Here is a 25,274-nt window from a genome sequence, read left to right as displayed (position 1 = left end):
GGGGCCTGAGCATGCTCAGTTGGAGCTAGCAGCTGGTCATGTGACTTGCAGCTGACTATGTTTCTGCTAAGGGGGAGAAGGGGGTGAGAAAAATGGAGGAAAATGGCAGTCCTGTTAGTGCTGTGATGACTGTGTGTGTGTGTGTGTGTGTGTGTGTGTGTGTGTGTGTGTGTGTGTGTGTGTGTGTGTGTGTGTGTGTGTGTTGTCTGAGACTATTTTAGGACCATTCTGTCTGTTACGCTCACAAATCGTATTTTCTAAAAGATTAAATGAAAAAATGATATACAGTGAAACCTCAGGAACGAAACCACCAAACACTACACGTATTACATTCTAATTAACTCATGAAATGTAGAAGCAATGATACAGTATTTAATGTATATTGCATTGTGTATAGCAATTACATAGCAGCCTATTGTTTAGGATACGGTACAGTGGCTGAATCAGAGTCTGAGACAATGGCAATTAGCCTCTGTGCAACGGTCTTAATCAGTGTTTACCCTGGTTAGATCCCTGCATCGTGGTAAGTACTGACCAATGTAATGGAGAGATTAGGCTCTGGACAAACTGTCCGTTCGGCTCTGCTGTGTGTCCACTCGTAGTAAGGAGCACTGTCTCACTCTTTGCTGATGTGTTATGGCAGGAATTCCAAAGTGCAGTGACCCTTGTAAAGATTCTCTGCCTAAAGACAAATATACAGTGCATTCGGAAAGTATTCAGACCCCTTGACTCTATACACAATACCCCATAATGGCAAAGCAAAAACTGGTTTTTAGACATTTTTGCAAATGTATTAAAAATAAAAAACGGAAATATCATATTTACATAAGTATTCAGACCCTTTACTCAGTACTTTGTTGAAGCACCTTTGGCAGTGATTGCAGCCTCGAGTCTTCTTGGATATGATGCTACAAGCTTGGCACACCTGTATTTGGGGAGTTTCTCCCATTCTTCTTTGCAGATCCTCTCAAGCTCTGTCATGTTGGATGGGGAGCGTCGCTGCACAGCTATTTTCAGGTCTCTCCAGAGATGTTCGATCGGGTTCAAGTCCGGGCTCTGGCTGGGCCACTCAAGGACTTACAGAGACTTGTCCCGAAGCCACTCCTGCGTTGTCTTGGCTGTGTGCTTAGGGTCGTTGGATCAAGGATCTTTCTGTACTTTGCTCTGTTCATCTTTCCCTCGATCCTGACTAGTCTCCCAGTCCCTGCCGCTGAAAAACATCCCCACAGCATGATGCTGTCACCACCATGCTTCACCGTAGGGATGGTGCCAGGTTTCCTCAAGACGTGACACTTGGCATTCAGGCCAAAGAGTTCAATCTTGGTTTCATCAGACCAGAGAATCTTGTTTCTCATGGTCTGAGAGTCCTTTAGGTGCCTTTTGGCAAACTCCAAGCGGGCTGTCATGTGCCTTTTACTGAGGAGTGGCTTCCGTCTGGCCAATCTACCATTAAGGCCTGATTGGTGGAGATCTGCAGAGATGGTTGTCGTCCTGGAAGGTTCTCCCATCCCCACAGAGGAACTCTAGAGCTCTGTCAGAGTGACCATTGGGTTCTTGGTCACCTCCCTGACCAAGGCCCTTCTCCCCCGATTGCTCAGTTTGGCCGGGCGGCCAGGTCTAGGAAGAGTATTGGTGGTTACAAACTTCTTCCATTTAAGAATGATGGAGGCCACTGTGTTCTTGGGGACCTTCAATGCTGAAAAGAAATGGGTAACCTTCCCCAGATCCCTGCCTTGACACAATCCTGTCTCGGAGCTCTACGGACAATTCCTTCGACCTCATGGCTTGGTTTTTGCTCTGACATGCACTGTCAACTATGGGACCTTATATAGACAGATGTGTGCCTTTCTAAATAATGTCAAATCAATTGAATTTACCACAGGTGGACTCCAATCAAGTTGTATAAATATCTCAAGGATGATCAATGGAAACAGGATGCATCTGAGCTCAATTTCGAGTCTCATAGCAAAGGGTCTGAATACTTATGTAAAAAAGGTATTTCTGTTTTAAATTTTTAATACATATGCAAACATTTCTAAAAACCTGTTTTCGCTTTGTCATTATAAGGTATTGTGTAGATTGATGAGGGGGAAAAATTATAATTTAATCAATTTTAGAATAAGGCTGTAACGTAACAAAATGTGGAAAAAGTAAAGGGGTCTGAATACTTTCTGAATGCACTGTAGGACATTAATCAACTCAGTTCTACTGCACAGACATAATTATACAGGACAAGTGTACAAACCTTCTCAGAGGATCACTTCAATGAAACATTATAAAAACTTGATGAAGATTTGACATTATATGAAAATAAACTATCATCATAGTCAGACAGCAAATAATCTCACAAATCAAAATATGAATATATCATCACAGCCGCTTATTTAATATCTATACATCTATAGGATTTGACTGAGGATTTCACCAGGGTGAGGGTTATCTTACTGTACCTCATAGAGGTGATGTGTGAGACGATAATGCCTTGTGACAGGTGGGGGCTTGGCCAGCGTGACCAGGTGATTGGGTTGGAGGGAATGTCCCTCACCTGGGCAGGTGTCCATTGGTCTAAGGAAGCAGAGCAGAGTGCAGGACACAGCCAGAGTCTGGCCGGGGCCAGGGAGAAGCCAACATGGGCAGTGGCAGCAGCTGCAGCAACGTTACCGTTGAGATCAGGTGAGGACTACTGTAGGAGGGGACAGGGAGGGAGGGGTTACATTCCAGGACTAAATGGTGTACATGATGACATGTAGACAATCGCTTCACAGTTAGAACACTTCAACAGTGACAACAGGTAGGAATTTGCCTCTAACTTGGCTTGATGAGGGTTAGGCAGGACATGTACATTTACATTTTAGTCATGTAGTCTCACTCCCATCTGTTATAAGAGCTCGCGTTGAGTGAAAGGGTTTCTGTTTATATAACTACTTTACCAAAAATATACAGCATGATATAAAAGTAAGAGAAAATGTTAAAGAGGGAAACTATCAAAGGTTTGTACTGTGGGAAGGAATATTCAACTGTAGTTTAGCCACAGCAAGCTAAGCCTCAGCTAAGCTCTTCTTCATAATGAACACTAGAGGGAGCTGTTGATTATAAATTATCCTTCTATCTGTGGTTAAACTGGTGCTGCTGACAGACCCCTCTGAAGTCTCTGAATGAAAAATGTAACTGTTAAAGTGATATGGTGGGGAACTGCCTTGCATGATTAGTAGTATCGTGGTGGTAACTACAGTTATGTAAAATATCGTCGTCATCCTCATCAGATACTATGTGTGTGGGTGAGATGAGTGGAGACTGGAAAGGAGAGAGGTACTGATTTGTTTGAGAGCGAGACACGATCATTTTCTGACATATTTGTTAATTACACAATAATATAACCTTTCAGTCATGGTGCATCCCATGAGGCACTGCGGCTTCGAGGATGTACATGCATTTTTTGGTGTCTCTTTCCTGGGATTTTCACATCTCCCGCATATATTTATGCAACTATCGACTATACAGTGAGATTGAGCATAGTGTCACTGAAATGCAGGTAATTGAATATAAGACGCTATGGTACCCATTCCGATGAGATGTTCAAGAAATTGTACCGCATCCCTGAGTCACATGTCGGCCCCATGCTTCAGAGATGCTTCTCAGGTTCGTGATTGGACATCAGCGGTATCGCATCACCGCACTTCCATTATGTTCCTTTATTCCCCTTGGTTTATAGTTCCAAGCCCTAGTTTACCGGGTTTTTTCTTCAAAGAATACATCATAAATCATACATAAATACATTCTAAATATGTATGAATGATTGAAACCATATATTTTGATTGAATTCATGATATAATTTTAATAGGACCTACTTCTTTATCGCGGATGGATACGTGATGGATCGCACAAAACTAGTTCCGGTTTAGTTTGGGAGATCACCTTGAGCTGCTGGGTATAAGAGAAATACGTCAGTCTAGCAGTCGTGCATCGAGATAAGGTGAGTATTATCACAAGAGCTGTAGCTAGCTAATGACATGATGTACTTTTGTTTTGCTGGACTTCTGTCACCAAATGTCCCTTTTATTCAATTGACGTTCAAATATTCTGTTTTGGCAGCTGGTTTCTTTTGTGGCATAGTCCAGGCAAGGGATGTATGCCAAAATATAACTGTCTAGCTACCTAGTAAGAGGTCACTTAACGTAAGTCTTAACTGTAATGGTCACTTGGAACCATGTTAAACCTTTTCAACTTTCAAACAATGGTGTTGTAGTCATACAAAGAATGGTGTCGTTTGTCAGTGACTAACTCAGTGAGAGGCAGCTTTCTCCAGTTAACTATTCATACAGGTGAACTTACTAGTTAACAACTATTTTCTGAGTGGTGTTATTTGTCATGAACTAACATGTCAGTCTAAAATATTTTTATTTTAAAACGGGAAGAATACGAGTGAGTTTGTCTTCTTGTCTTACGTGGTGGGTGTGGTTGCCCGATGAACTTGGCATTCCATTGGCCAGTTTCTCTTCGCGATATCTCGAGTTCTTGAAAATGTGACGCAGAGATGGAAACGTGACCTGTGGCGCATCAGTGGATGCACTGTATTGCAAACTGATGACTGGGACCAATCTCATGTTACCAATTTAATTAATCGGTTGTTTTAATAATAATTATGAGATGTGCGGTCCACCCGGCCTCCTGAACAAAACTGTTATTCTCACTGTGGCACCTGCGTTGGTAACGGATCCTTTTGTCTGGTGTCCTTTTGTTGGAAATAAGTCTAGAACAAGCACCTTTACTGCAGTAGTATGCCCTCACTGACCTGTCAAACTCTTGGGCCCTATAAAATTCCCGATCCGGAGAACGCGGAACGAATCCAGACATTAAAACGGAATTCAACAATATTCAAATGCTTTGAACTTTAGTAGGGGAATCAATATTAATTTGCACAAGTTTATCATAAGACATTACCAGAAGGCATCAGTGCCTCGTATTTCTGAAGAGGCACGGAGAATTCCCCCCTGTATGTGCGGTGCGCTTAACTACTTTGTGTTGCAGTTAGCGATGATGCTAGTAACATTAAGGCTTTCCCAAAAACTTTCTCAATTAAATGTTAACTAAAGTAGCCTATACTTACCTGGCAGAATGCTACAATGATAATTTGCATCAATCCAGTGGGTTTTTGTTTTGCAAACTACTATCAGATGTGGGCTACAAAAACACCGCAAAAAAACTGAGTTTTGCTAGGTGTGTACTGGAATTAAAGGATAACTACAACCCGAAATTTAGATTTTTTTCCCCCAGACATCAAAAGCGGACTCCTGGTGTGGTTTAAGCACTGTTGTGGACTTAGAACATCCAATTTTAGTTTTTCTACTTAAAAAGTGATTTTTGAGAGTGAACCTGGAGGGGGGAAAAAATTGAATCGTGACAAAAGAAACAGATTTTTATAGGGCACTATGTCAGAATGGATAGGCTTTGACTCTGGGATGAGTTTGTGCAACCTTCTAGAATACCTCTGCAGTGCCTGTTTATTGACTAGTCATACATCATTACTATAGCTCTATCAGCTAGCCTGCATCAAACCCTGACCTTGGTCAGAGTTCTTCCATTTCTCCCACTTCCATGTCAAATGGTCATATAGGCCTACAAGAGATCTTGCTTTGCTGGCTTCATACTGTTTCAATTGGTTTTTGATTAAGCCTGCCTAGACTAGCTTTAACAATTTGCACATTTCATATCTGAAATGTGTGGTTAGTCAGTCTCAGAACTAATTTAGGCTTCAAATTAAGGTTTAGTGCTCCTCCTATGTCTGGTTAGGACTATTCCTGAGATGCTCAGCCATTGTTATGGATGGAACAGATTCTTCTGGCCCCTGTGTTAGTGTAGGAGGAAATACAAGCCACCCTGGCCCTATACTTTACACTGCATCAGCCAGGTCACTTGAGGGAGCCAGCTTCTATTTTGGGGCGCTAGGGCATAGTAGCATATCTCAGTAGGTTAGGAATCTTGTGGAAGGAAGGGGCTGGGCTATACTATGGTATGTTCCAACGTAGTGCATCTCGTAGGGGTGTGAGAGGCCTAGATTATAATGTATACGTTAGTGCCCTATTCGGCAATCTGCATACCCAGAGTACTGGGCTGGAAGCACGTATGCTGCAGGCCCCACAGTAATTGTCTGAAATACTCTCAGTATGGTGTCACTTTGGAAACTTACAGCAGGAAATGACTCAGTGTCAAATCATGAAATAACCCCTAACGGTACACAGGAAGAATGACTAGGCACCTCTTCCTCTGAAGTTTATTCGCAATGAGGTGAATAAGAAGCCCCCCAGGCTGAAAACCCCACCTATTACTCATTATTCTGCACATCATACTCCTGGTCTCGTACTCCACTGCCATTGAGAGTTGAGTAAGAAGAAATATAGCCATGGCTCCTCAGTGAACTGTCCTTAACCTGCTGCAGTGTTGAGGGGTGTAGGTCTACAGTGACAATCTGTTTTGCTGCAGTAGGCCTGCCGCATCTGGTGTCTCTCCATGCAGTCTGCCATGCATAGTGGTAGCCTTGCCTCCTGCTCTTCGCTGTCTGGCAATGTGAGACTAGCATAGTGGCTACAGGTGCTGAGTAACGCTAGTCTGCAGCCCAGCAGAACATGGTTATCTGCTGTGCAATGCAGCACAGAATGCAATGGTGTCACCCACCCAGTGACGTATGACTACTGCCACCCCAGGGCAGCATGATGCAATGCACTAATCCCAGGCAGTGTTTTCTCTTCTACACAGGCTTACCCTGTGTTATTATTAGAATACACATCCACCATTTTTAGAGCCCTAGGGGGTAATATGACCTAGTGCTGCAAGCATAGTATGGCTGTGGTAAACGGTGGGTTTGAAGGTCTCATGTATATCTGCAGTATCAGGGCAGGCAGCCTGCTCCATGGATGCAGCAGCCTGTACTGTGTGTGCTGCAGCACATTGTCTTCACTGAAGAGAAGAGGATTTATTCCTGAGCCGTGTATAGGCAGGCAAGTCACTCTACCAGGAGTCCATGCTTGTCCGGTTAGCTCTGCTGCTGCGCTCTGTTGGGACCGGGGGTCACACAGACTGGGGATCCTCTGGAGGTCTGTGGCAGCTACGTGCTTATACGTCCCCAGGAGGAACAGAAAGGTCTACTGGTACGTAACGTCACATAGCTGGATGACGAGACTGAATCAATGTAGCGTAGAGAGCTGGGCTTCTCTGAGGTCACCAGTGCAGGATTATAGGCTACGTCAGTGTCATCATGGCTGCTCCTAGAATGTCATGCAACGTAAATCCTGTAAGGCAACCTCTTGCTATGCTGCCAATGCACAGTGGAGGCATCGCAGTGTGTGCATGGCATGCATGTGTGAATTTGTGAGTGAAGCGGGGGGGGTGTTATGTAGGCATAGACAGAAAGGAAGGGCATGGAGAGCAGGGATGCATATTCTGTTCCAGTGAGCGGTGCTGTTGGAAAGGATTGATAGCAGCGGGCAGCTCTAAAATTAGACATGCATCTGGGTCACTTAGGTTTATTACTGGTGTGTTCACTGGCCCTAGGTCAGCCCTAACATACTTTACATCTTTGTCACAGGCTTATGAATGGTGTCTCTCAGTAATAAAGGGTGGCTTAGACTGTCTTGGCATGGCCTTGGACTGTAGAGCATCTTTTGGTGAGCCATCATCAGCCTAGCTTTGTGTTTCGTCACAGGGTAGGGAGTGTTTCACTGAGGAAGCCTAGCAGGCTGGGTCATGTCAGGACCACCTCAGAGGCTGTAGGATAATTCCAAACAAGTCCCGGTTGATTTCAAAGGAAGGAATTAAACCAAATTGACCATATAAACAACAACTGCATTATAAAGTGGCACTGTATGCATTTTATGTAGCCTATGGCACTGATTTCAATGTGCATACTTCATTTGCAAATGTTGAACTTGATATCGGCAACCTCTTGAGTTTGTCAAGTGTTGTTGTTGGTTACCTAACCAGCCTTTGTGTTGGCACAATAAAATCACCCTGTTGGGCTTTCTGCCGGCTGCTGTAAACAGTGTGTTCCAGGGATAATAATCTAGGCCTCATTTGAGATAAGACATTGTATGATTTCTGTTCAGCAGCCTCCCTATGCAGTCTACACTGTGCTCTGTCTGGGGGCTACCCCTAGCCCCTGCCGTCTCATTCTGTGTGTGCAGTTGGGAGTCTGGAGAGAGCAGGATGTGACCACGCTCACGTACAACACTGGGCTGCTGGCTCTGTGATGTCACTGAGCTGCCGCCTATTGGTTTTACTGCTGCTGTGTGGAATGGCCCTGTCACGATGCATTTACACACTGAAGGAGATGAGCTGTGTGTAGGCCTGGTTCTAGAGGTAGCCTGCCCTAAATACTAGTGATTGCGGGGGTGGGGGATCGATAGTTACATATCGGGATATTATTTTGGACAATATCGCAATATTATTTTTGTGCTAGTTGGCTGTACCTGCACCAAAACTCCAGTATTTTTCCTTCATAGCTTGTTCTCAATCTTCTTATTAAATAGGGAGCCTATTTTTTTTTTTTCAGGGCTTTTATTTCCATGACTGATTACTTGTTTTCTTATGGCTCTCTCGTCCCTCTGCAGCAGACATGTGCTGAGCAATATGTTTGGAACGTCGAATCGCAATAAAATCACAGTATCGACTCGCAATACAGAGAGAATCGCAATACATATCGTATTGACACCGAAGTATCGTGATAATATCCTAAGGTCCCAGGCAATTCCCAGCCCTACTGAATAGCCTACTTGCAGAGAGGATAATCTGTAGCCAAATGAATGAGAACAAGGAGGTTTTGGGGTGCGGAATACAACATTGGCTAATGCAAATGTTAGGCTAACAATCTAGCCTCGGCTAATTCAAGCTAGGCTAGTAATTTTGAGGGGAAATATGTGACACGATTGTGCTTTTCAGTAAGCGGCGCTATTGAGGAGAATAACGTGCTCTCTCTGTCCCTATGCATTCTTCAGATTATCTCATCTGTTTTTAAGTAGTGTCTTAAAGGTCTGCCAGACTAGTGAAACTGGCATCTGTTCACCACAACATGCACCAAGGTAGACCAACAGATGTAGCATATTAGAAAGCTTAGTATTTCCTAGAAGCTCCACCTTGAAGAAGCAATCAGTGAGCATGTTCATGCAAGTGTCACTGTATAATTTAGACTAGGTGAAAGTCAAAACTCTCCACTGGTTAGTGTTTAGGCTACTGCTTGGTAACCCTGTCTGTGTCCAGGGCAGCCCTCCAGTGATTTCCCCTCGTCATACCTTTTATGTGGTATGTAGGCTATATATTGCCACATTCCTGGGTGATATAACCATGGCAACAGAGCCCCTGTAGCAGACTGCAGCGTTGACTCAGACTCCACACTCTCAAAGTAGAGATGCTCCACCTTACACAAACCGAGCTACCTCATTGACTGTTTTTTAGCCTGCCATGAAGCCATTGAGAATTTGGCCTGACTTACAGAAGAACCTGCTGTGTAATACTGTAAAGATGGACACTAGAAAAGGGAAGAGTCTTGAGCATGATAACTTTCTAATACTATGAAGTAACCTATTTGGTTTGAGGCCGTTCTTCTCAATGTCCCCTTGTTTTCAACAGCTCTGTATTGAGCCATGTTGAAAGTGATCTGTCCTGGGCTAGGAGGAAGTAATGAAAACACTGCGTCAGCCAGGGCTGCGGGCTGCTGTTGCCATGGGTGACTCAGTCCAGGGGAGGAGGGGGAGAACACAATGTACAAACCGCTCAATGTGCTCCTCAATCTGAGAATTCTGTGGAATGTTACTGGTTAGGAATAGCCTCAACATGAATCTGTAGCCCAGGCATGTTTATAGATCAATTGTATTTAGGCCCATGTCTGTCTGTGTGCAGCATGCGAACCAGCAGGGAAGGGGCTTCAATCACACTTCCTGTTTTTTTCAGCTGTAGTTGTATTCTGAATAGGTTCCTCATTCCACAAACAGTTATTTGCACAGACTTCAATTGATTCAAAGCCACACACTGTGCCTCAATAAGCTGTTGTGTGCTAATTCATTAGGCAATTCTGTGTTGTAGACTGGATCTAAAGTGTATGGTTTCATGAACCAGTGTGGTCCTGTGTTTAATGTGGCAGTCCAGTCCATGACCTGATAATGCTAGAGATTGGAGAAACTGAATTGCGTGAACCATTGGCCCCTTACTGTCTTAGTAGTATGCCTTTCATATCACCTCTTCTCTCTCCCTCTCCTCCTCCAGGACTTCTTCAAATTCTGCCATCATGCCCGGTTCAAAGTCTCAAGACATGGGCTCTGCCTTCGTCCAGACGCAGCAGCTCGGCGCTGCCATGGCCGACACCTTCTTGGAGCACATGTGCCTGCTGGACATCGACTCTGAGCCCACCACCGCCCGCAACACTGGCATCATCTGCACTATCGGTCAGTGGCCACACACTCTCACACTAGGCTTGGGAGGTATCCAGATTGTCAAACCTTCATACCAACCTTGTGCCATCCTGGGATATTCGGTAATACCGGCACTGAACACAAGGGGCGCTATTTTCAAACCCCACTGAGCCTCTGTAATCCGCCGGTTAGCAATGCTAACACATACATGTGAAATCCCATAGAGAATGCTAACTAAATGCTAACGAACGCATTGTCATTTATTTGTCTCTGACCTAAACTATATAGAGGACCGACATCCTGCTTCAGCTAGATTGCAAACTAGCTACTAAATTAGTAAACCAAATGCACAACTGCAGAGCATTTAGCACATTTTAGACAGTTAATTAATAGTTATTAGATATCTAGCTGGCAAACTTTTAGTTGTGAATTCCTTACTGTAACTAGATGACCTGGCGCGTGCTGCCTCTCGTCGTTGTGTGCTTGTAAACACCACGTGACTGGGGACTACCGGTAAGCTTCATAATAAAATTGTGACAGTTGAAATGAAGAACGCAATCTTTATCACAAGTTGACTGCAGGTATTTACTTAAAGTATCTACAAATATTCAAATGTATAAAACAAAACTTCAAAGAAATAGCTTTGACGGTATTGAAAAACATCCCGTGGCTATTTCCAAATACCCCAGTATATCGCCCAGCCTAACACACGCACCCCCGATGGATACTAGCTTTCAAATGTCTGTAGGCCTATACTATTTTTACATCAGCATTTTAAAGGCCCTCTACTATAGGATGATGCTATGAAATGCCTACTGTATGACATCACACTAGTGTATGTATGCTGATATTTAAACCCGACCTCTAACCCCTATCTGTCATAACAGGGCCAGCCTCCCGCTCTGTGGACATGCTGAAGGAGATGATCAAGTCTGGGATGAACATCGCTCGCATGAACTTCTCCCATGGATCTCACGAGGTGGGTTCCCTAGCATGTCTAGACACCTAGACTGCTACAGTGGAGGAAGATCACACACTTCTACACAGCCCTACCCAGGTGGCGCAGCGGTATAAGGCACTGCATCTCAGTGCTAGAGGCGTCACTACAGACCCTGGTTAGATTCCAGGCTGTATCACAACCGGCCGTGATTGGGAGTCCCATAGGGCGGCGCACAATTGGCCCAGCGTCGGCCGGGGTAGGCCGTCATAGTTCAGAAGAGATTCTTATTTATGACTTGCCTAGTTAAAAAATAAATAAAAAATAGCACACACGGGCTGTTTTTGATGAGCTTTAGGTCAAGTTTAGCTGCTCCAATGGCTCTTCTTAATGCCACTCGTCATTGTCTGTCAGGCATGCTCCTTTGCAACGTATCCGCTACCTTCAGAAGATGTCGTTGAACGTGTGATGTACTGCGTGCCAACCAGGTTGTGCATTTCAAGGGTGGAGTTGTCTGGCAGGATCAAAGGTAGGCACTAAACTGTGAGATGGCGCAGACAGCAGTGGAAACCTAACCTGAGGTGGCTTGTGCCACTATAAATATTTAATCTGTGCCTTCCTCTTGTAGCTTTATCACCCCACCCAGGGTGCTGGCCTGTAGCAACAGGTGGAGTCACTCCCACTCGTCACCTGCTCCAATTCCCTGTTATGTAGAGGTCACTCAGCAGGCCAAAGACACTTCCTCTGTCTTAACCTGCTACTCTCAGGCAGGGGGCCTGAGCCACTCGCCTTGTCATCCTGTCTTCTGGCCCTCTACTGACTGTGCCGCATCATGGAGGCTTATCAGAATGTTAGGAAGGCCACATCCACGTCTTTTATTTATAGCTTCATGGAATGACATTTCCACTTGTTGAAACTATACCCAGTTCTCAGATTACCTGGCTTTCGTCTGACTAGCTGATCTAAGGCATATGCTGAGAATGTAGTTATCTTGGTTTAATTTGGCACTGTGCACTATTGGCTCCCTTTGATGCCAAGGCTGTTTGTGGTGATACAGTAACAACAGTGCAGTATAACTGGGAAGGAGAGAATGGAAATGAAGCCCTGTCTGATTACCTGCCAATTAAGTGCTTAGGTAAAGCTCCGGTTACGTTACCCAGATGGGGAGAAGCATCATGATCCGTCTGGGGCAGCTGTCTCCAAGGGCAACTCTAGCACTGCCACTCAAAACCATCAGCATAGTTGTAATGTACATGTGGACAGGCAGGTTGTAGTAGCGTATTTAACTCTTTGTAAACCGTGTTCTCTTGATGAGTACATGTCCTGGTCATGCTGTCTGTGAATAAGGTTTACAAAGAGGTAACCACAAGTTTACAACTGCTAACGGGTATGGCACGGAGTGTCTAATCTGAATAGGGACTAGGCATAAATCGGGTTGACAATAAGCTCTCATGGGCACTTGCCCATCTGGCAAGTTGGGAGCAGTTTTCACATGCCTGAAGATTATGGTTACTTGGCCAACATTTTTATTTGGTTTTACACTTGCACATGCCATAAATTGAGTTGTCTTTCACTCCAACATGGGGGAATGAAATTCACTTTTTGATGAACCAGTCATAGTGTCTTGTGAATAAAAATAAATTCACCAGCCACACCAGTCCCAACATTTTTTAAAATCACACAACTCAAAAACATGCTTTGTTTTGTCCTATTTTTTTTCTTCTTCTTATTTGTCGTTTTTTTTTTTGGGGGGGTATCCAATTTGATAGTTAGTCTTGTCCAGTCGCTGCAACTCCCATACGGACTCGGGATAAGCGACGGTCGAGAGCTGTGCGTTCTCCGAAACGCAACCCAGCTGAGCCGCACTGCTTCTTGACACAATGCCCGCTTAACCCGGAAGCCAGCCGCACCAATATGTCAGAGGAAACACCGTACACCTGACGACCATGTCCGCATGCACTGCGCCCGGCCTGCCACAGGAGTCGCTAGTGCGCAATGGGATGAGAATACCCCTGCCGGCCAAACCCTCCCCTAATCTGGACGACGCTGGGCCAATTGTGCGCCGCCCCATGGGTCTCCCGGTCGCCGCCCCATGAGTCTCCCAGTCGCCGCCCCATGGGTCTCCTGGTCGCGGCTGGCTGTGACAGAACCTGGACTCGAACCAGGATCTCTAGTGGCACAGCTACCACTGCGCCACTTGGGAGGCCCATTATGTCTAACTTGCTGAGAAGAGGTATTCATAATGTGGATTCTTTATTAACTCAACTTTCTACAGTAGTCAAGTGAAAAGCATTTGCCAAAAATAGAATTCTATCCCTTCACTGATGAGCGGCTCGTGAGAGTTGCTTTTTCCACAAGCCTTTTTCTCATGGCAAATTAATGAAACCGTAAACTCACTTCCTAGCTAGCACACTGGGCAGCTAAATCAAATGAATATTCTGTCTAAACTGAAACACTTGCATTATGAGGTGATTTCCTAAATGAAGGGCTGCAAGCGCCAGTTGATCCACGACTCGTGCTTTTGAAATAGGTGCAGCTTCTAACTTTTTAGAGTTTACTTCCGTTTTTAACAGGGTGTTTTTCCCTTAGTATTAGGAGTTGAGAGCTTAAATTCACCAGATTTGGTGGGTGTTAATTGGTTTTCCATGTTTAGTTTGAGCTTAAACTTGGTGGGCAGGATTTTATTAAATAATAACAACGTATACTAATGATTCTCAAAACAATATGCTCTTTGACTTACCAAAACAATGTTTTTTTTGTTGTTGCATATTTCAGTCTGAAACCTGCCTAGGTTTAGGGGGGTTGTAACCTATTCTAAATGGCACACTAGCAGTTTACAAAATGGCACAGGAAAATACACAAAATGCAGCTTGTGGTTGGAACACAGGCCTACTTCCTACTTCAATCAACCAGTCAATTTTTTTTTTTGTGATAAAGCGTTCATGAGTGGCAAGGAATGTAGCTTGTCTACAGTTTTGTTTGTGTACCCCATCAGTTATATATTTTTATAGGTATTATTTCTGCAGGCCTAATGGGAGCTTTTGTGTGTAAACTAGAGGGAAAGGTCGGAATTGAGTGAGACATGGAGGGGAAAAGGAATGTAGCTTGTCTACAGTTTTATGTATCCCATCAGTTAGATACGTTTTTATAGGCAGTATTTCTGCAGGCCTAATGGGAGCGTGTGTGTGAACTAGATGGAGTGGGGAAATAACTGTGTAATGGCTTGGCCTTGGTTTCTTTTTTGTTGTGAGTCGCTAATGCACATTAACAAATGGAACAGTAGAATCAATGCGAAATAACAGTGGTCTTCGGGACAATTTCACCTGTCCAACCCGGGCAGCCACAAAACAGATTCCACCTGCTTGACTGTTCAGTTTACCTGCCCAGGGCCATCGGCTAACCGTTAATGTCAACCGCTGCGACATGCATTTGCCTTCTTGATTCGCACTGTTTACATAAAATAATTACTCTGTACTGTATGTTGTAGCTGAAAATATGACCAATTTAAGTGACCTCTTCCTAGAAATCCAGGGAGAACGTTTTCTATTGCTCTTCAGAACATCTTCGCCTTAATAATTGAAAACCATTTTAACTTTCTCAGTGGTAGCTAGATAGTTTGACCTACTGGTAACTTGTCTAGACTCTAGACCACATCCTTGATTGCGGTCATATTTCGCTCACGTTGCTGACCCAGTTGTTGGTAGTAGTTATAAGGCATATCTTGTCTTATTGCCCTACCCTGATATGTTGTCAGCTGATTATGCTCAGTTGCGTGACTCATTACACCTACACTAGGTTTCTACCCTCCGACATGAGTTTTCCCCTCCCTCCCCACGCCTGGTCCATCTCTCACGTCATCACTGAAATAAAATGTCAATGTCTGGCTGATGCGTTATTGCTTTAGTGTTAAATGTACAAGCCTGTTCAAAAATTATTTTCTTCTAGAAAATGTTCTTTTATTCTGTTCTCTGTTCCCCAGTACCACTGTGAGACCATTAAGAATGTGCGTGAGGCCTGTGAGAGCTTTGAGCCCGGCAGCATCCACTACCGCCCCGTGGCCATCGCTCTGGACACCAAGGGACCTGAGATCAGGACTGGACTTATCAAGGGAGTGAGTCGAAACAATCAACTACCTGTTCCCAGCACACATCAACTGATTGGAGGCCCTATCCAATGTTTACTACACTCATTTTGTTGTAAAGATTATTGAGTACAGATGTAGGATCTTCATTCAAGCCAGTTTGCTACAGCTGGGAAATAATCCTACAACAGGAAATGTGGATTATAGTTAATATACTTTTTTAGTAGGGATTGATCCTTTCTTAAGGCAAAATCAAGCCTGAAATTTCAAAGTAGAAATTACAAACTTCAGAAGCCTTTTTAAACCCAAATACACTACAAGGTTTACATTTCCTGCATTGCAGGAAAGTTCTCCTGTAACCGGGTGATCAGATTAAGATCCTACGTCTGTATGAACTGATATTGAAGGGCTTGTGATAAAGATATCCTGGACTACTTCAAGATTGATATGGTAAAGGGTTGGCTAAAGATTTTCCTTGACCAATTTCGAACTCTGCTCCTTTTTACTTCAATGAGCCATTTGAGTGGTTGAACCCCAATAGTCATGGTTCCTATTGAGACTCATCCATGGTCCTGTGTGTGTCAGAGTGGCACATCTGAGGTGGAGCTGAAGAAGGGCAACATGATCAAGTTGACCCTGGATGATGCCTACCAGGAGAACTGTGATGAAGACAATCTGTGGCTGGACTACAAGAACATCACCAGGGTGGTGGAGCAGGGCAGCAAGATCTACATCGATGACGGACTTGTGTCCCTCCAGGTCAAGGAGATCGGTGAGTTATCTAAGAGTCCATGTCTGGCTCCCACTAAAGAACTAAATAGACTAGAGAATATTCCTCTGAGGATCTATGAGCCCTAGAATCCCCTCACTTACTGACCCTTTGGGTGGTTAAAGGATCGAGATGGTTCTTTCCTATTCGTTTAGCCTGGAGATGTAATGGTGTCCTCTCCAATGTGTGTCCCCAGGCGACGACTACCTGATGTGTGAGATTGAGAACGGAGGGACCCTGGGCAGTAAGAAGGGTGTGAACCTGCCTGGTGCTGCTGTGGACTTGCCTGCTGTCTCTGAGAAGGACATCTCTGACCTGACCTTCGGTGTGGAGCAGGGCGTGGACATGGTGTTTGCCTCTTTCATCCGTAAAGCAGCCGACGTGCACGCTGTCAGGAAGGTGCTGGGAGAGAAGGGCAAGAACATCAAGATCATCAGCAAACTGGAGAACCACGAGGGAGTCCGCAGGTCTGTGATGGCATTAAATGCAAAGAAATTCAAGCTGATTTTGGACCCTTGGCTAGTAGAAATTGTGCTCGACTGGCCAGTGCCCAAAATCTTTACGTTCCATCACTGAATGCACATTATATTAAATGGCATGCAGTATCTCTTATCATAGTTCATAAACGCGATAGGAATGTTAAATCAGAATAGTAAATCTGAATCCTGTTTCCCGTCCCCTGTGCAGGTTTGACGAAATCATGGAAGCCAGTGATGGCATCATGGTTGCCCGTGGAGACCTGGGAATTGAGATCCCCACAGAGAAAGTGTTCCTGGCCCAGAAGATGATGATTGGCCGCTGCAACAGAGCCGGCAAGCCAATCACCTGCGCCACACAGGTCAGTTTACTTGTGACACTTATTTTGAAAAACAGGAGACATTTCTATTTCAACAGGGATGCTACACACGTTTGTTGTGGTACTGATGTGAAAGGTTGTGCATGTTATTACACTGTTAGTAGCCTGACATTGTGAACCCCTGTCCTTCCTACAGATGTTGGAGAGTATGATCAAGAAGCCCAGGCCCACCCGTGCTGAGGGTAGTGACGTGGCCAACGCCGTGCTGGATGGAGCTGACTGCATCATGCTGAGTGGAGAGACCGCCAAGGGAGACTACCCCCTGGAGGCTGTCCGCACACAGCACATGGTGAGAACCGAGTGCCCCCTACAGTTACCCTCCAGTACTGTCCTTCAGTCTGGGTCTCATCAGCCCCTGACTACCACTCGTCCTGACCTAAACTGTGTAGACCTATCAACAGGAGGGTCAGGACTACTGGAAGTCATGTGGAAGTCAACCACACATTTCTACTTCACATATTTATTTATTCATGTTTTATGTCTTATGTGATGTTTGTCAGGGTCAGCAAAAGCAATCTGGATTTGACCAGTATAATATTGAGTCAAAATGTTGTGGTGATCCATAGATGGGTTGGGGATGCTCACTAGGTTTAGCAGGACAGAGTGTAGGACATGGGTGGAGAATGTGAGATGGGTTGGGGATGCTCACTAGGTTTAGCAGGACAGAGTGTAGGGCATGGGTGGAGAATGTGAGATGGGTTGGGGATGCTCACTAGGTTTAGCAGGACAGAGTGTAGGACATGGGTGGAGAATGTGAGATGGGTTGGGGATGCTCACTAGGTTTAGCAGGACAGAGTGTAGGACATGGGTGGAGAATGTGAGATGGGTTGGGGATGCTCACTAGGTTTAGCAGGACAGAGTGTAGGACATGGGTGGAGAATGTGAGATGGGTTGGGGATGCTCACTAGGTTTAGCAGGACAGAGTGTAGGCATGGGTGGAGAATGTGAGATGGGTTGGGGATGCTCACTAGGTTTAGCAGGACAGAGTGTAGGACATGGGTGGAGAATGTGAGATGGGTTGGGGATGCTCACTAGGTTTAGCAGGACAGAGTGTAGGACATGGGTGGAGAATGTGAGATGGGTTGGGGATGCTCACTAGGTTTAGCAGGACAGAGTGTAGGACATGGGTGGAGAATGTGAGATGGGTTGGGGATGCTCACTAGGTTTAGCAGGACAGAGTGTAGGGCATGGGTGGAGAATGTGAGATGGGTTGGGGATGCTCACTAGGTTTAGCAGGACAGAGTGTAGGACATGGGTGGAGAATGTGAGATGGGTTGGGGATGCTCACTAGGTTTAGCAGGACAGAGTGTAGGACATGGGTGGAGAATGTGAGATGGGTTGGGGATGCTCACTAGGTTTAGCAGGACAGAGTGTAGGACATGGGTGGAGAATGTGAGATGGGTTGGGGATGCTCACTAGGTTTAGCAGGACAGAGTGTAGGACATGGGTGGAGAATGTGAGATGGGTTGGGGATGCTCACTAGGTTTAGCAGGACAGAGTGTAGGGCATGGGTGGAGAATGTGAGATGGGTTGGGGATGCTCACTAGGTTTAGCAGGACAGAGTGTAGGACATGGGTGGAGAATGTGAGATGGGTTGGGGATGCTCACTAGGTTTAGCAGGACAGAGTGTAGGACATGGGTGGAGAATGTGAGATGGGTTGGGGATGCTCACTAGGTTTAGCAGGACAGAGTGTAGGACATGGGTGGAGAATGTGAGATGGGTTGGGGATGCTCACTAGGTTTAGCAGGACAGAGTGTAGGACATGGGTGGAGAATGTGAGATGGGTTGGGGATGCTCACTAGGTTTAGCAGGACAGAGTGTAGGACATGGGTGGAGAATGTGAGATGGGTTGGGGATGCTCACTAGGTTTAGCAGGACAGAGTGTAGGACATGGGTGGAGAATGTGAGATGGGTTGGGGATGCTCACTAGGTTTAGCAGGACAGAGTGTAGGACATGGGTGGAGAATGTGAGATGGGTTGGGGATGCTCACTAGGTTTAGCAGGACAGAGTGTAGGACATGGGTGGAGAATGTGAGATGGGTTGGGGATGCTCACTAGGTTTAGCAGGACAGAGTGTAGGACATGGGTGGAGAATGTGAGATGGGTTGGGGATGCTCACTAGGTTTAGCAGGACAGAGTGTAGGACATGGGTGGAGAATGTGAGATGGGTTGGGGATGCTCACTAGGTTTAGCAGGACAGAGTGTAGGACATGGGTGGAGAATGTGAGATGGGTTGGGGATGCTCACTAGGTTTAGCAGGACAGAGTGTAGGACATGGGTGGAGAATGTGAGATGGGTTGGGGATGCTCACTAGGTTTAGCAGGACAGAGTGTAGGACATGGGTGGAGAATGTGAGATGGGTTGGGGATGCTCACTAGGTTTAGCAGGACAGAGTGTAGGACATGGGTGGAGAATGTGAGATGGGTTGGGGATGCTCACTAGGTTTAGCAGGACAGAGTGTAGGACATGGGTGGAGAATGTGAGATGGGTTGGGGATGCTCACTAGGTTTAGCAGGACAGAGTGTAGGACATGGGTGGAGAATGTGAGATGGGTTGGGGATGCTCACTAGGTTTAGCAGGACAGAGTGTCGGACATGGGTGGAGAATGTGAGATGGGTTGGGGATGCTCACTAGGTTTAGCAGGACAGAGTGTCGGACATGGGTGGAGAATGTGAGATGGGTTGGGGATGCTCACTAGGTTTAGCAGGACAGAGTGTAGGACATGGGTGGAGAATGTGAGATGGGTTGGGGATGCTCACTAGGTTTAGCAGGACAGAGTGTAGGACATGGGTGGAGAATGTGACTGACCCTGCCCTCCTTTTCAGCTGACCTCCACTGTCCTACTCTATTTCTGCTGCTGCACTCCTCTCTGGATGCAGGCAGGAGTGACTCAGCAGTCCTTGAGCACCTGCCTATGAGCTCACTGCAGCATCAAGTCCTTCACACTCTTAAACATGTTTTCACCTCTCTATTAAGAATGCATTGTGAGTTAACTGAAAGCACTGTCCTACACAAGGGCTAACATTACGCTCAGACTAACTCTGCCTCTTAACAGCTTCTCTTTTACTGTCTTTGAATGTTTTCCCTCTTTGTTTCTATTGGACTTTGAAAGCAGTTTCTTACTCGTCTCATTTCCTGTTTGACAATATCGCTTCTTCACCTGTGTGACTGTAAGGCATGCATGTTATAACACCAATTGGCTATAGTCATCTGCCCATCTCATAAAACCTCTTCACAGCTAACTAGTTTGAATGAGCAAAGTCAGTTTGGGTGATATGCTGTATCAGAATGTAATTCTAACTATAGAATTACGCAGTTTAGGTTGTGTTTTATAATGCTGTGATGTGTTAGATGCCATAGCTAAATGGAGTGGCTGTGGTGGCCCATTGGCTGTGTTTTAACATGTTTGTTATGTTCTTGTCTCACTAAACGGCACTGACTAAACCTACATTTCTCTCCTTTCCCTCTACCTACCTACTCTCTCCTCATCCTATTCCTTTTACCTAAACTTCCTACCCTCCCTCTGTCCTCTCCTCCTATCACTCTCTTTCCTTATCTGTCTGTCGGGCGTTCTCCTTGTCTGTCTGCTACATCTTGCCCTCGCCTGTGCCAGATCGCTCGCGAGGCAGAGGCAGCCATGTTCCATCGGCAGGTGTTCGAGGACCTGCGCCGCGCGGCGCCGCACTCCACCGACCCGGCCGAGGCTATCGCCATCGGAGCCGTGGAAGCCTCCTTTAAGATCTTGTCCTCTGCGTTCATTGTGCTCACTAACTCTGGAAGGTAGGCAGGTGGCTGTAGCACTGCTGGCTGGGAGGGGGACTCAGGAGGTTTCTGTGAAGTCAGAGTAGGGAGAGACAGGGACTGAATGAGAGGGCATGGCACATGTTTACAGGTCCTTACGGTCACAACAAACTGGAGACCACTGAAAGTTGAATTATTATAAGAATTGGCTATATATCTGGTAGTGGCTCTTATTGACAGCCAGTGTTTTAGTCGTGACACCTATGCATCTCTGTAAATGAACTGGACCAGGACCTTATAAGCGTTTGCCATGCCTCTCCGGTGCGAGGAGCGCCTCGCGGTGGTGTGTCGTGGTGGTGTGAATGAGTGTAACCCCCCTCCCTCGGGCCCACTCTCACACACACTCAGATTGCTCGGGAGGCTGAGGCAGCCACCTTTCACAGACAGCTGTTTGAGGAGCTGCGACGCACCACCCACCTGACCCGGGACCCCTCTGAGGCCGTGGCCTGTGGCGCAGTGGAGTCCTCATTCAAGTGCTGCGCTAGTGCCCTCATCGTACTCACAAAGACGGGCAGGTAAGAGAAAGGCAGGGAGGAGAGGGACAGGCAGCAGGTAAGGGACTCACAGAACATGTGAACTGGGTTGTTCTAATTGGGGATGCACAGAGGCCACTCTGTAGAGACAGATCTGTAGCTACAAGTAGAACATTTTATTATTCTTTCTTGAGTCCTCAACATTATTGGGAACACCTACACTGGTAGATCATACAGTTTGTCAGGGTAGAAGGTTCTGCAGCTGTATTGACAAAACACTGCAGGAGTCATTGAGTTGTGTTCACCCTCACATCAACTGACCCTTTTGACTGCTCAACCTTGACATTTTCCAGACTATTTTGAACTCTCATTGTGCTGACTTTGTTTGACCAATCTAGAGTGACTGTCTGCAACCCCAACATAACCTTGGCTTCTGAAGTGTTTGACAGGATGAAATGTTAACTTTGATTGTGGCTTGTTTAATGTTCACAATGAGACATCCTTAGACGTACATTTTAGTCATTTAGCAGACGCTCTTATCCAGAGCGACTTACAGTTAGTGAGTGCATACATTTTTCATACTGGCCCCTCGTGGGAAACGAATCCACAACCCTGGCGTAAGCGCCATGCTCTACCAACTGAGCTACAGGGGACATGTAGTTCAAATGATCTCCCATTGACATCAATGCATACTTTAGGTTTACGCAAACCATTTATTTTACTATAGTAGGTCCTCTACTAATCAAATCATTAGTTCCCTAATATTTCAGAAATGCATTTTGTGTAGGTTTTGTTCAAGCCATATTGCCAGAATCTGAAATGGGAATGGCAGCAGGCCTTGGGTGTGTCCTTGGCTGAAGGGTTCTGAGCTGTGTTGTCTGTGTGCAGGTCAGCCCACCTGATCTCCAGGTACAGGCCCCGCGCCCCCATCATTGCTGTGACCCGTAACGGCCAGACCGCCCGCCAGGCCCACCTGTATCGTGGGATCTTCCCCGTCCTCTACAACAAGCCTGCCCACGACGTCTGGGCCGAGGACGTCGACCTCCGGGTCAACTTCGCCATGGAAATGGGTGAGAGTCCGCAGCCATTTCAAAGCTCTTTTCATGAGCCGTAAGAAGATGAGAGCTACTTAAAAATATATATATATATATACTTTTGCGATCTACCTTTTTTCTAGCTTTCAAATGGCCACACCTCTCCCCTGCAAGTCTTCCGTGTCATTAGTGTACAAGAGAAAGTATTGCACAGTTTTTTTCAATATACCTGGTAAAATAATGGTTAATAAACCACTAAGGGGGGCCCTATAAAATCTATTTTTTTCTGTTTTAATTTTTCTTGGTTTTAAATTATTTAGTTTTTCACTCAATGACAATTGTTCATAGCGAAACAATGACATTGATGGCAATGCTTAAATCACAGAAGACTCTTTTTATTTTTTCCCCCTTTTTTTATATTTTTTTTGGTGGCGGGGAAGATTTGATTTGTATTCCCCATTTTAATTGCGCATCTAGCGAGTGAGGAATGTGCCGAGGGGGTGGATGCCCAGTATCCCTTATAGCTCGGGTGTCTACTTCCACCAAATACATCCTTTATGCATGCATATGAGTCAACTCTGACAGATCCAGCTCAGAGAGGCCAGGATCTTGAGCTCCATCAGCAGCAGGTTTTAATTTAGAATGGAAAATGAATGTGTTTGTATACAACAAATGTTAGTGTTGTATCGAGTCGTTCCTCTAATCAAACAGACTCGCACAGAATAGCTTCAAACTACAACGTATCGGAGCCCATGTATCGATTTGTCTTGAAAGGGAAAGATGCCACACCCACACTAACTTTCCTTGCTAGCTTACAGCTTAAGTTGACATCAATTCACCTCCCTAGAACTTTGTTTGTGATCATATGCAAAATAGGCTGATTTCAAAGCTGATTGTCACCAAAAACATTCACTGGGTTAATCGTTTCTCCCTCGCCAAACTGACTGCATATGCCTCGTGACTGACTTCCTTAGAAACAGCGTGCGCTTTTTAAAAAAGCGATTTGCTACTTCTATGCAAATGTTGTTGATCAGTACAATAAAATAAGTCACAAATGGAAGGTAAACCGATTGTCATCTGTAGCCCCATAGACCAAAATAAGCTCTAACTCAGCATCCTATGAGTAGGCCTAGGCTACATCTTGATCTACCAAGATTATCAATAGATTTACTATTCAAATAAATGATTACCATTATGTTTGTAGTTGGATTGTTTTTTACCAAAGTCTAATTGATTCATTAATGCATACATGGCGGTCTCAGGGAAAAAATTGCAATTTTGAACATTTCAAATGTAATATTAAACTCAATGCCCAAAGATTTGCCAGAGCAGTGTAGTAGCCTAGTTTCTGTCTGGATCAAGTGCCATTCTTTTGACTTTTGATAATTTAATGTTTTGCCTTTATTGTTTTGGTATCTCAAAATCCTGGTATGGTGACATTCTTTGACATTCCATTGGGATGTGTACGGTATTGACCATGTTGACTTTCCATTGGTATGTGTACGGTATTGACACCTGTGCTCTTTGTTTTCCAGGCAAGGAGCGAGGGTTCTTCAAGGAGGGAGATGTGGTGATCGTCCTGACCGGCTGGCGCCCAGGCTCTGGCTACACCAACACCATGCGTGTGGTCGTGGTTCCTTGAATTATGACTACCCTCCTTTCCCCTTCTCACCCCTCCACTGTCTTCCCCTCCTTGTCCCTCTGCCCCCTGTCCAAAACACCAGGGCTCAGACACTCGTACATCCCACAACAGTTTAGACGCACTGAAACACACCTGGCCTCTTCTTCCTCCCCAAGGACAGGCCAGTGTGGTGACTCGTCCAATAGGAAATCTCCTCCCCACTACAATCCACTCCTTTCCAGGGTTCCCTCACGTAGGTGTGTTCTGTTCTGCCCCCTGTACCCCAGTCTCCAGGGCATCTTTACGCGCCCACCAGAAACAGCTGTATTTATTCACACAAACAAACCCATGTATAACTCTTACTCAAACCAGACTGAAAGAGCGGCAACCTGGCCTGTCTGTCTGCACGTCCCGGGCGCCTCTGTTTAGAGCGGAGAGGGAGGCGGGGCACACCTTAAGAGAGCCTGCTGTACTGTAACTTGGACAAAACACACACTCCCATGCCTATAAAGCGAACAAAATGGTGGCGACCCGCTGCAAACGGCTCTTCTTTAAGGCCCTGTCTCAGTTAAACTCTTCTCCCAAACAGAGCCCTTGTAGTGCTGTCTGTATTTACATTATGTTCTGTATACTTGCTTTCTCTGCACTCCCAATCTACTGTAGACAATGTTACATTCTGTATAATACTTGACTTTTGTGAATGGTGAATTTAGATTCTGGGCATCCAATACTACGTATATTTTGTCTAACCATAGAGAAATCCTATAATGTATTGGGTGTCCATGTTATTTGACTACAGTTACTTTTTGTTTAGTGTGTTGAAAAGTATTATTAGAAAGCCCTTACATTTATTTGTATTTGTCATAACTAAGTTGGCACTTAAGAACCACTGTATGTATGTAAGCTGCTACATGGTTCTCTCAAATTTAATGTTGAATGAATTCAGTACTTTGAGAGTCTTTCAGCGGGCACTGGGGGGTGGACCTCCTGCCCTGCCCCGCCCCCCTCAACCCCATCTGATGGGTGGCGCACGTCTCTCTTCCTTCCTCTAGCTCCTGTCTGTTGGTGACCTAGTGTGTGTGTGTCTAAATGTCCAACTGCTTTGATTTTGATGGTAGGGTGTAAGGTCTAACAATGTTAAGGGTAATACAATGTTAAAATCTGGTGTACTGAGTTGTCCTTCATTACTGGATTTCAATCATTAAAAAAGATGAGCACCTGTCTTGTTCCTGTCATGTTTGTATAACCAGTAGTTTTAAGAGGATAATAGGGTCAGACAGACTCTGGGTTGTGTACACGCCATC

At 45.3% G+C, this 25,274-nt stretch overlaps 1 protein-coding gene across 3 annotated transcripts; it reads left to right on the top strand.

The window, feature by feature from the left end:
* Positions 1 to 3,872: 3,872 nt before the first annotated feature.
* Positions 3,873 to 25,189, top strand: pkma (pyruvate kinase M1/2a). Of its 3 annotated transcripts, none has more exons than XM_041897947.2 (11): positions 3,873 to 3,973; positions 10,252 to 10,430; positions 11,285 to 11,376; positions 15,314 to 15,445; positions 16,001 to 16,187; positions 16,381 to 16,651; positions 16,872 to 17,022; positions 17,177 to 17,329; positions 20,655 to 20,821; positions 22,204 to 22,385; positions 23,885 to 25,189. In XM_041897947.2, exons 2-11 carry the CDS (start codon positions 10,274 to 10,276, stop codon positions 23,989 to 23,991), a joined length of 1,599 nt encoding a protein of 532 aa, XP_041753881.1. In that variant the 5' UTR covers positions 3,873 to 3,973; positions 10,252 to 10,273; the 3' UTR covers positions 23,992 to 25,189. The 3 variants fall into 3 exon arrangements, with proteins under 3 accessions (XP_041753881.1, XP_041753880.2, XP_041753879.2); XM_041897946.2 differs by lacking the exons at positions 3,873 to 3,973; positions 20,655 to 20,821 and adding exons at positions 6,823 to 7,145; positions 21,191 to 21,357; XM_041897945.2 differs by lacking the exon at positions 3,873 to 3,973 and adding an exon at positions 6,823 to 7,145.
* Positions 25,190 to 25,274: the final 85 nt, after the last annotated feature.

This window comes from Coregonus clupeaformis, unplaced genomic scaffold, assembly GCF_020615455.1.
Source record: "Coregonus clupeaformis isolate EN_2021a unplaced genomic scaffold, ASM2061545v1 scaf0296, whole genome shotgun sequence".
Lineage (NCBI taxonomy): Eukaryota > Metazoa > Chordata > Actinopteri > Salmoniformes > Salmonidae > Coregonus > Coregonus clupeaformis.
Note: the sequence above shows the minus strand (reverse complement) of the source record. Positions and strands in the feature narration are given on the sequence as shown.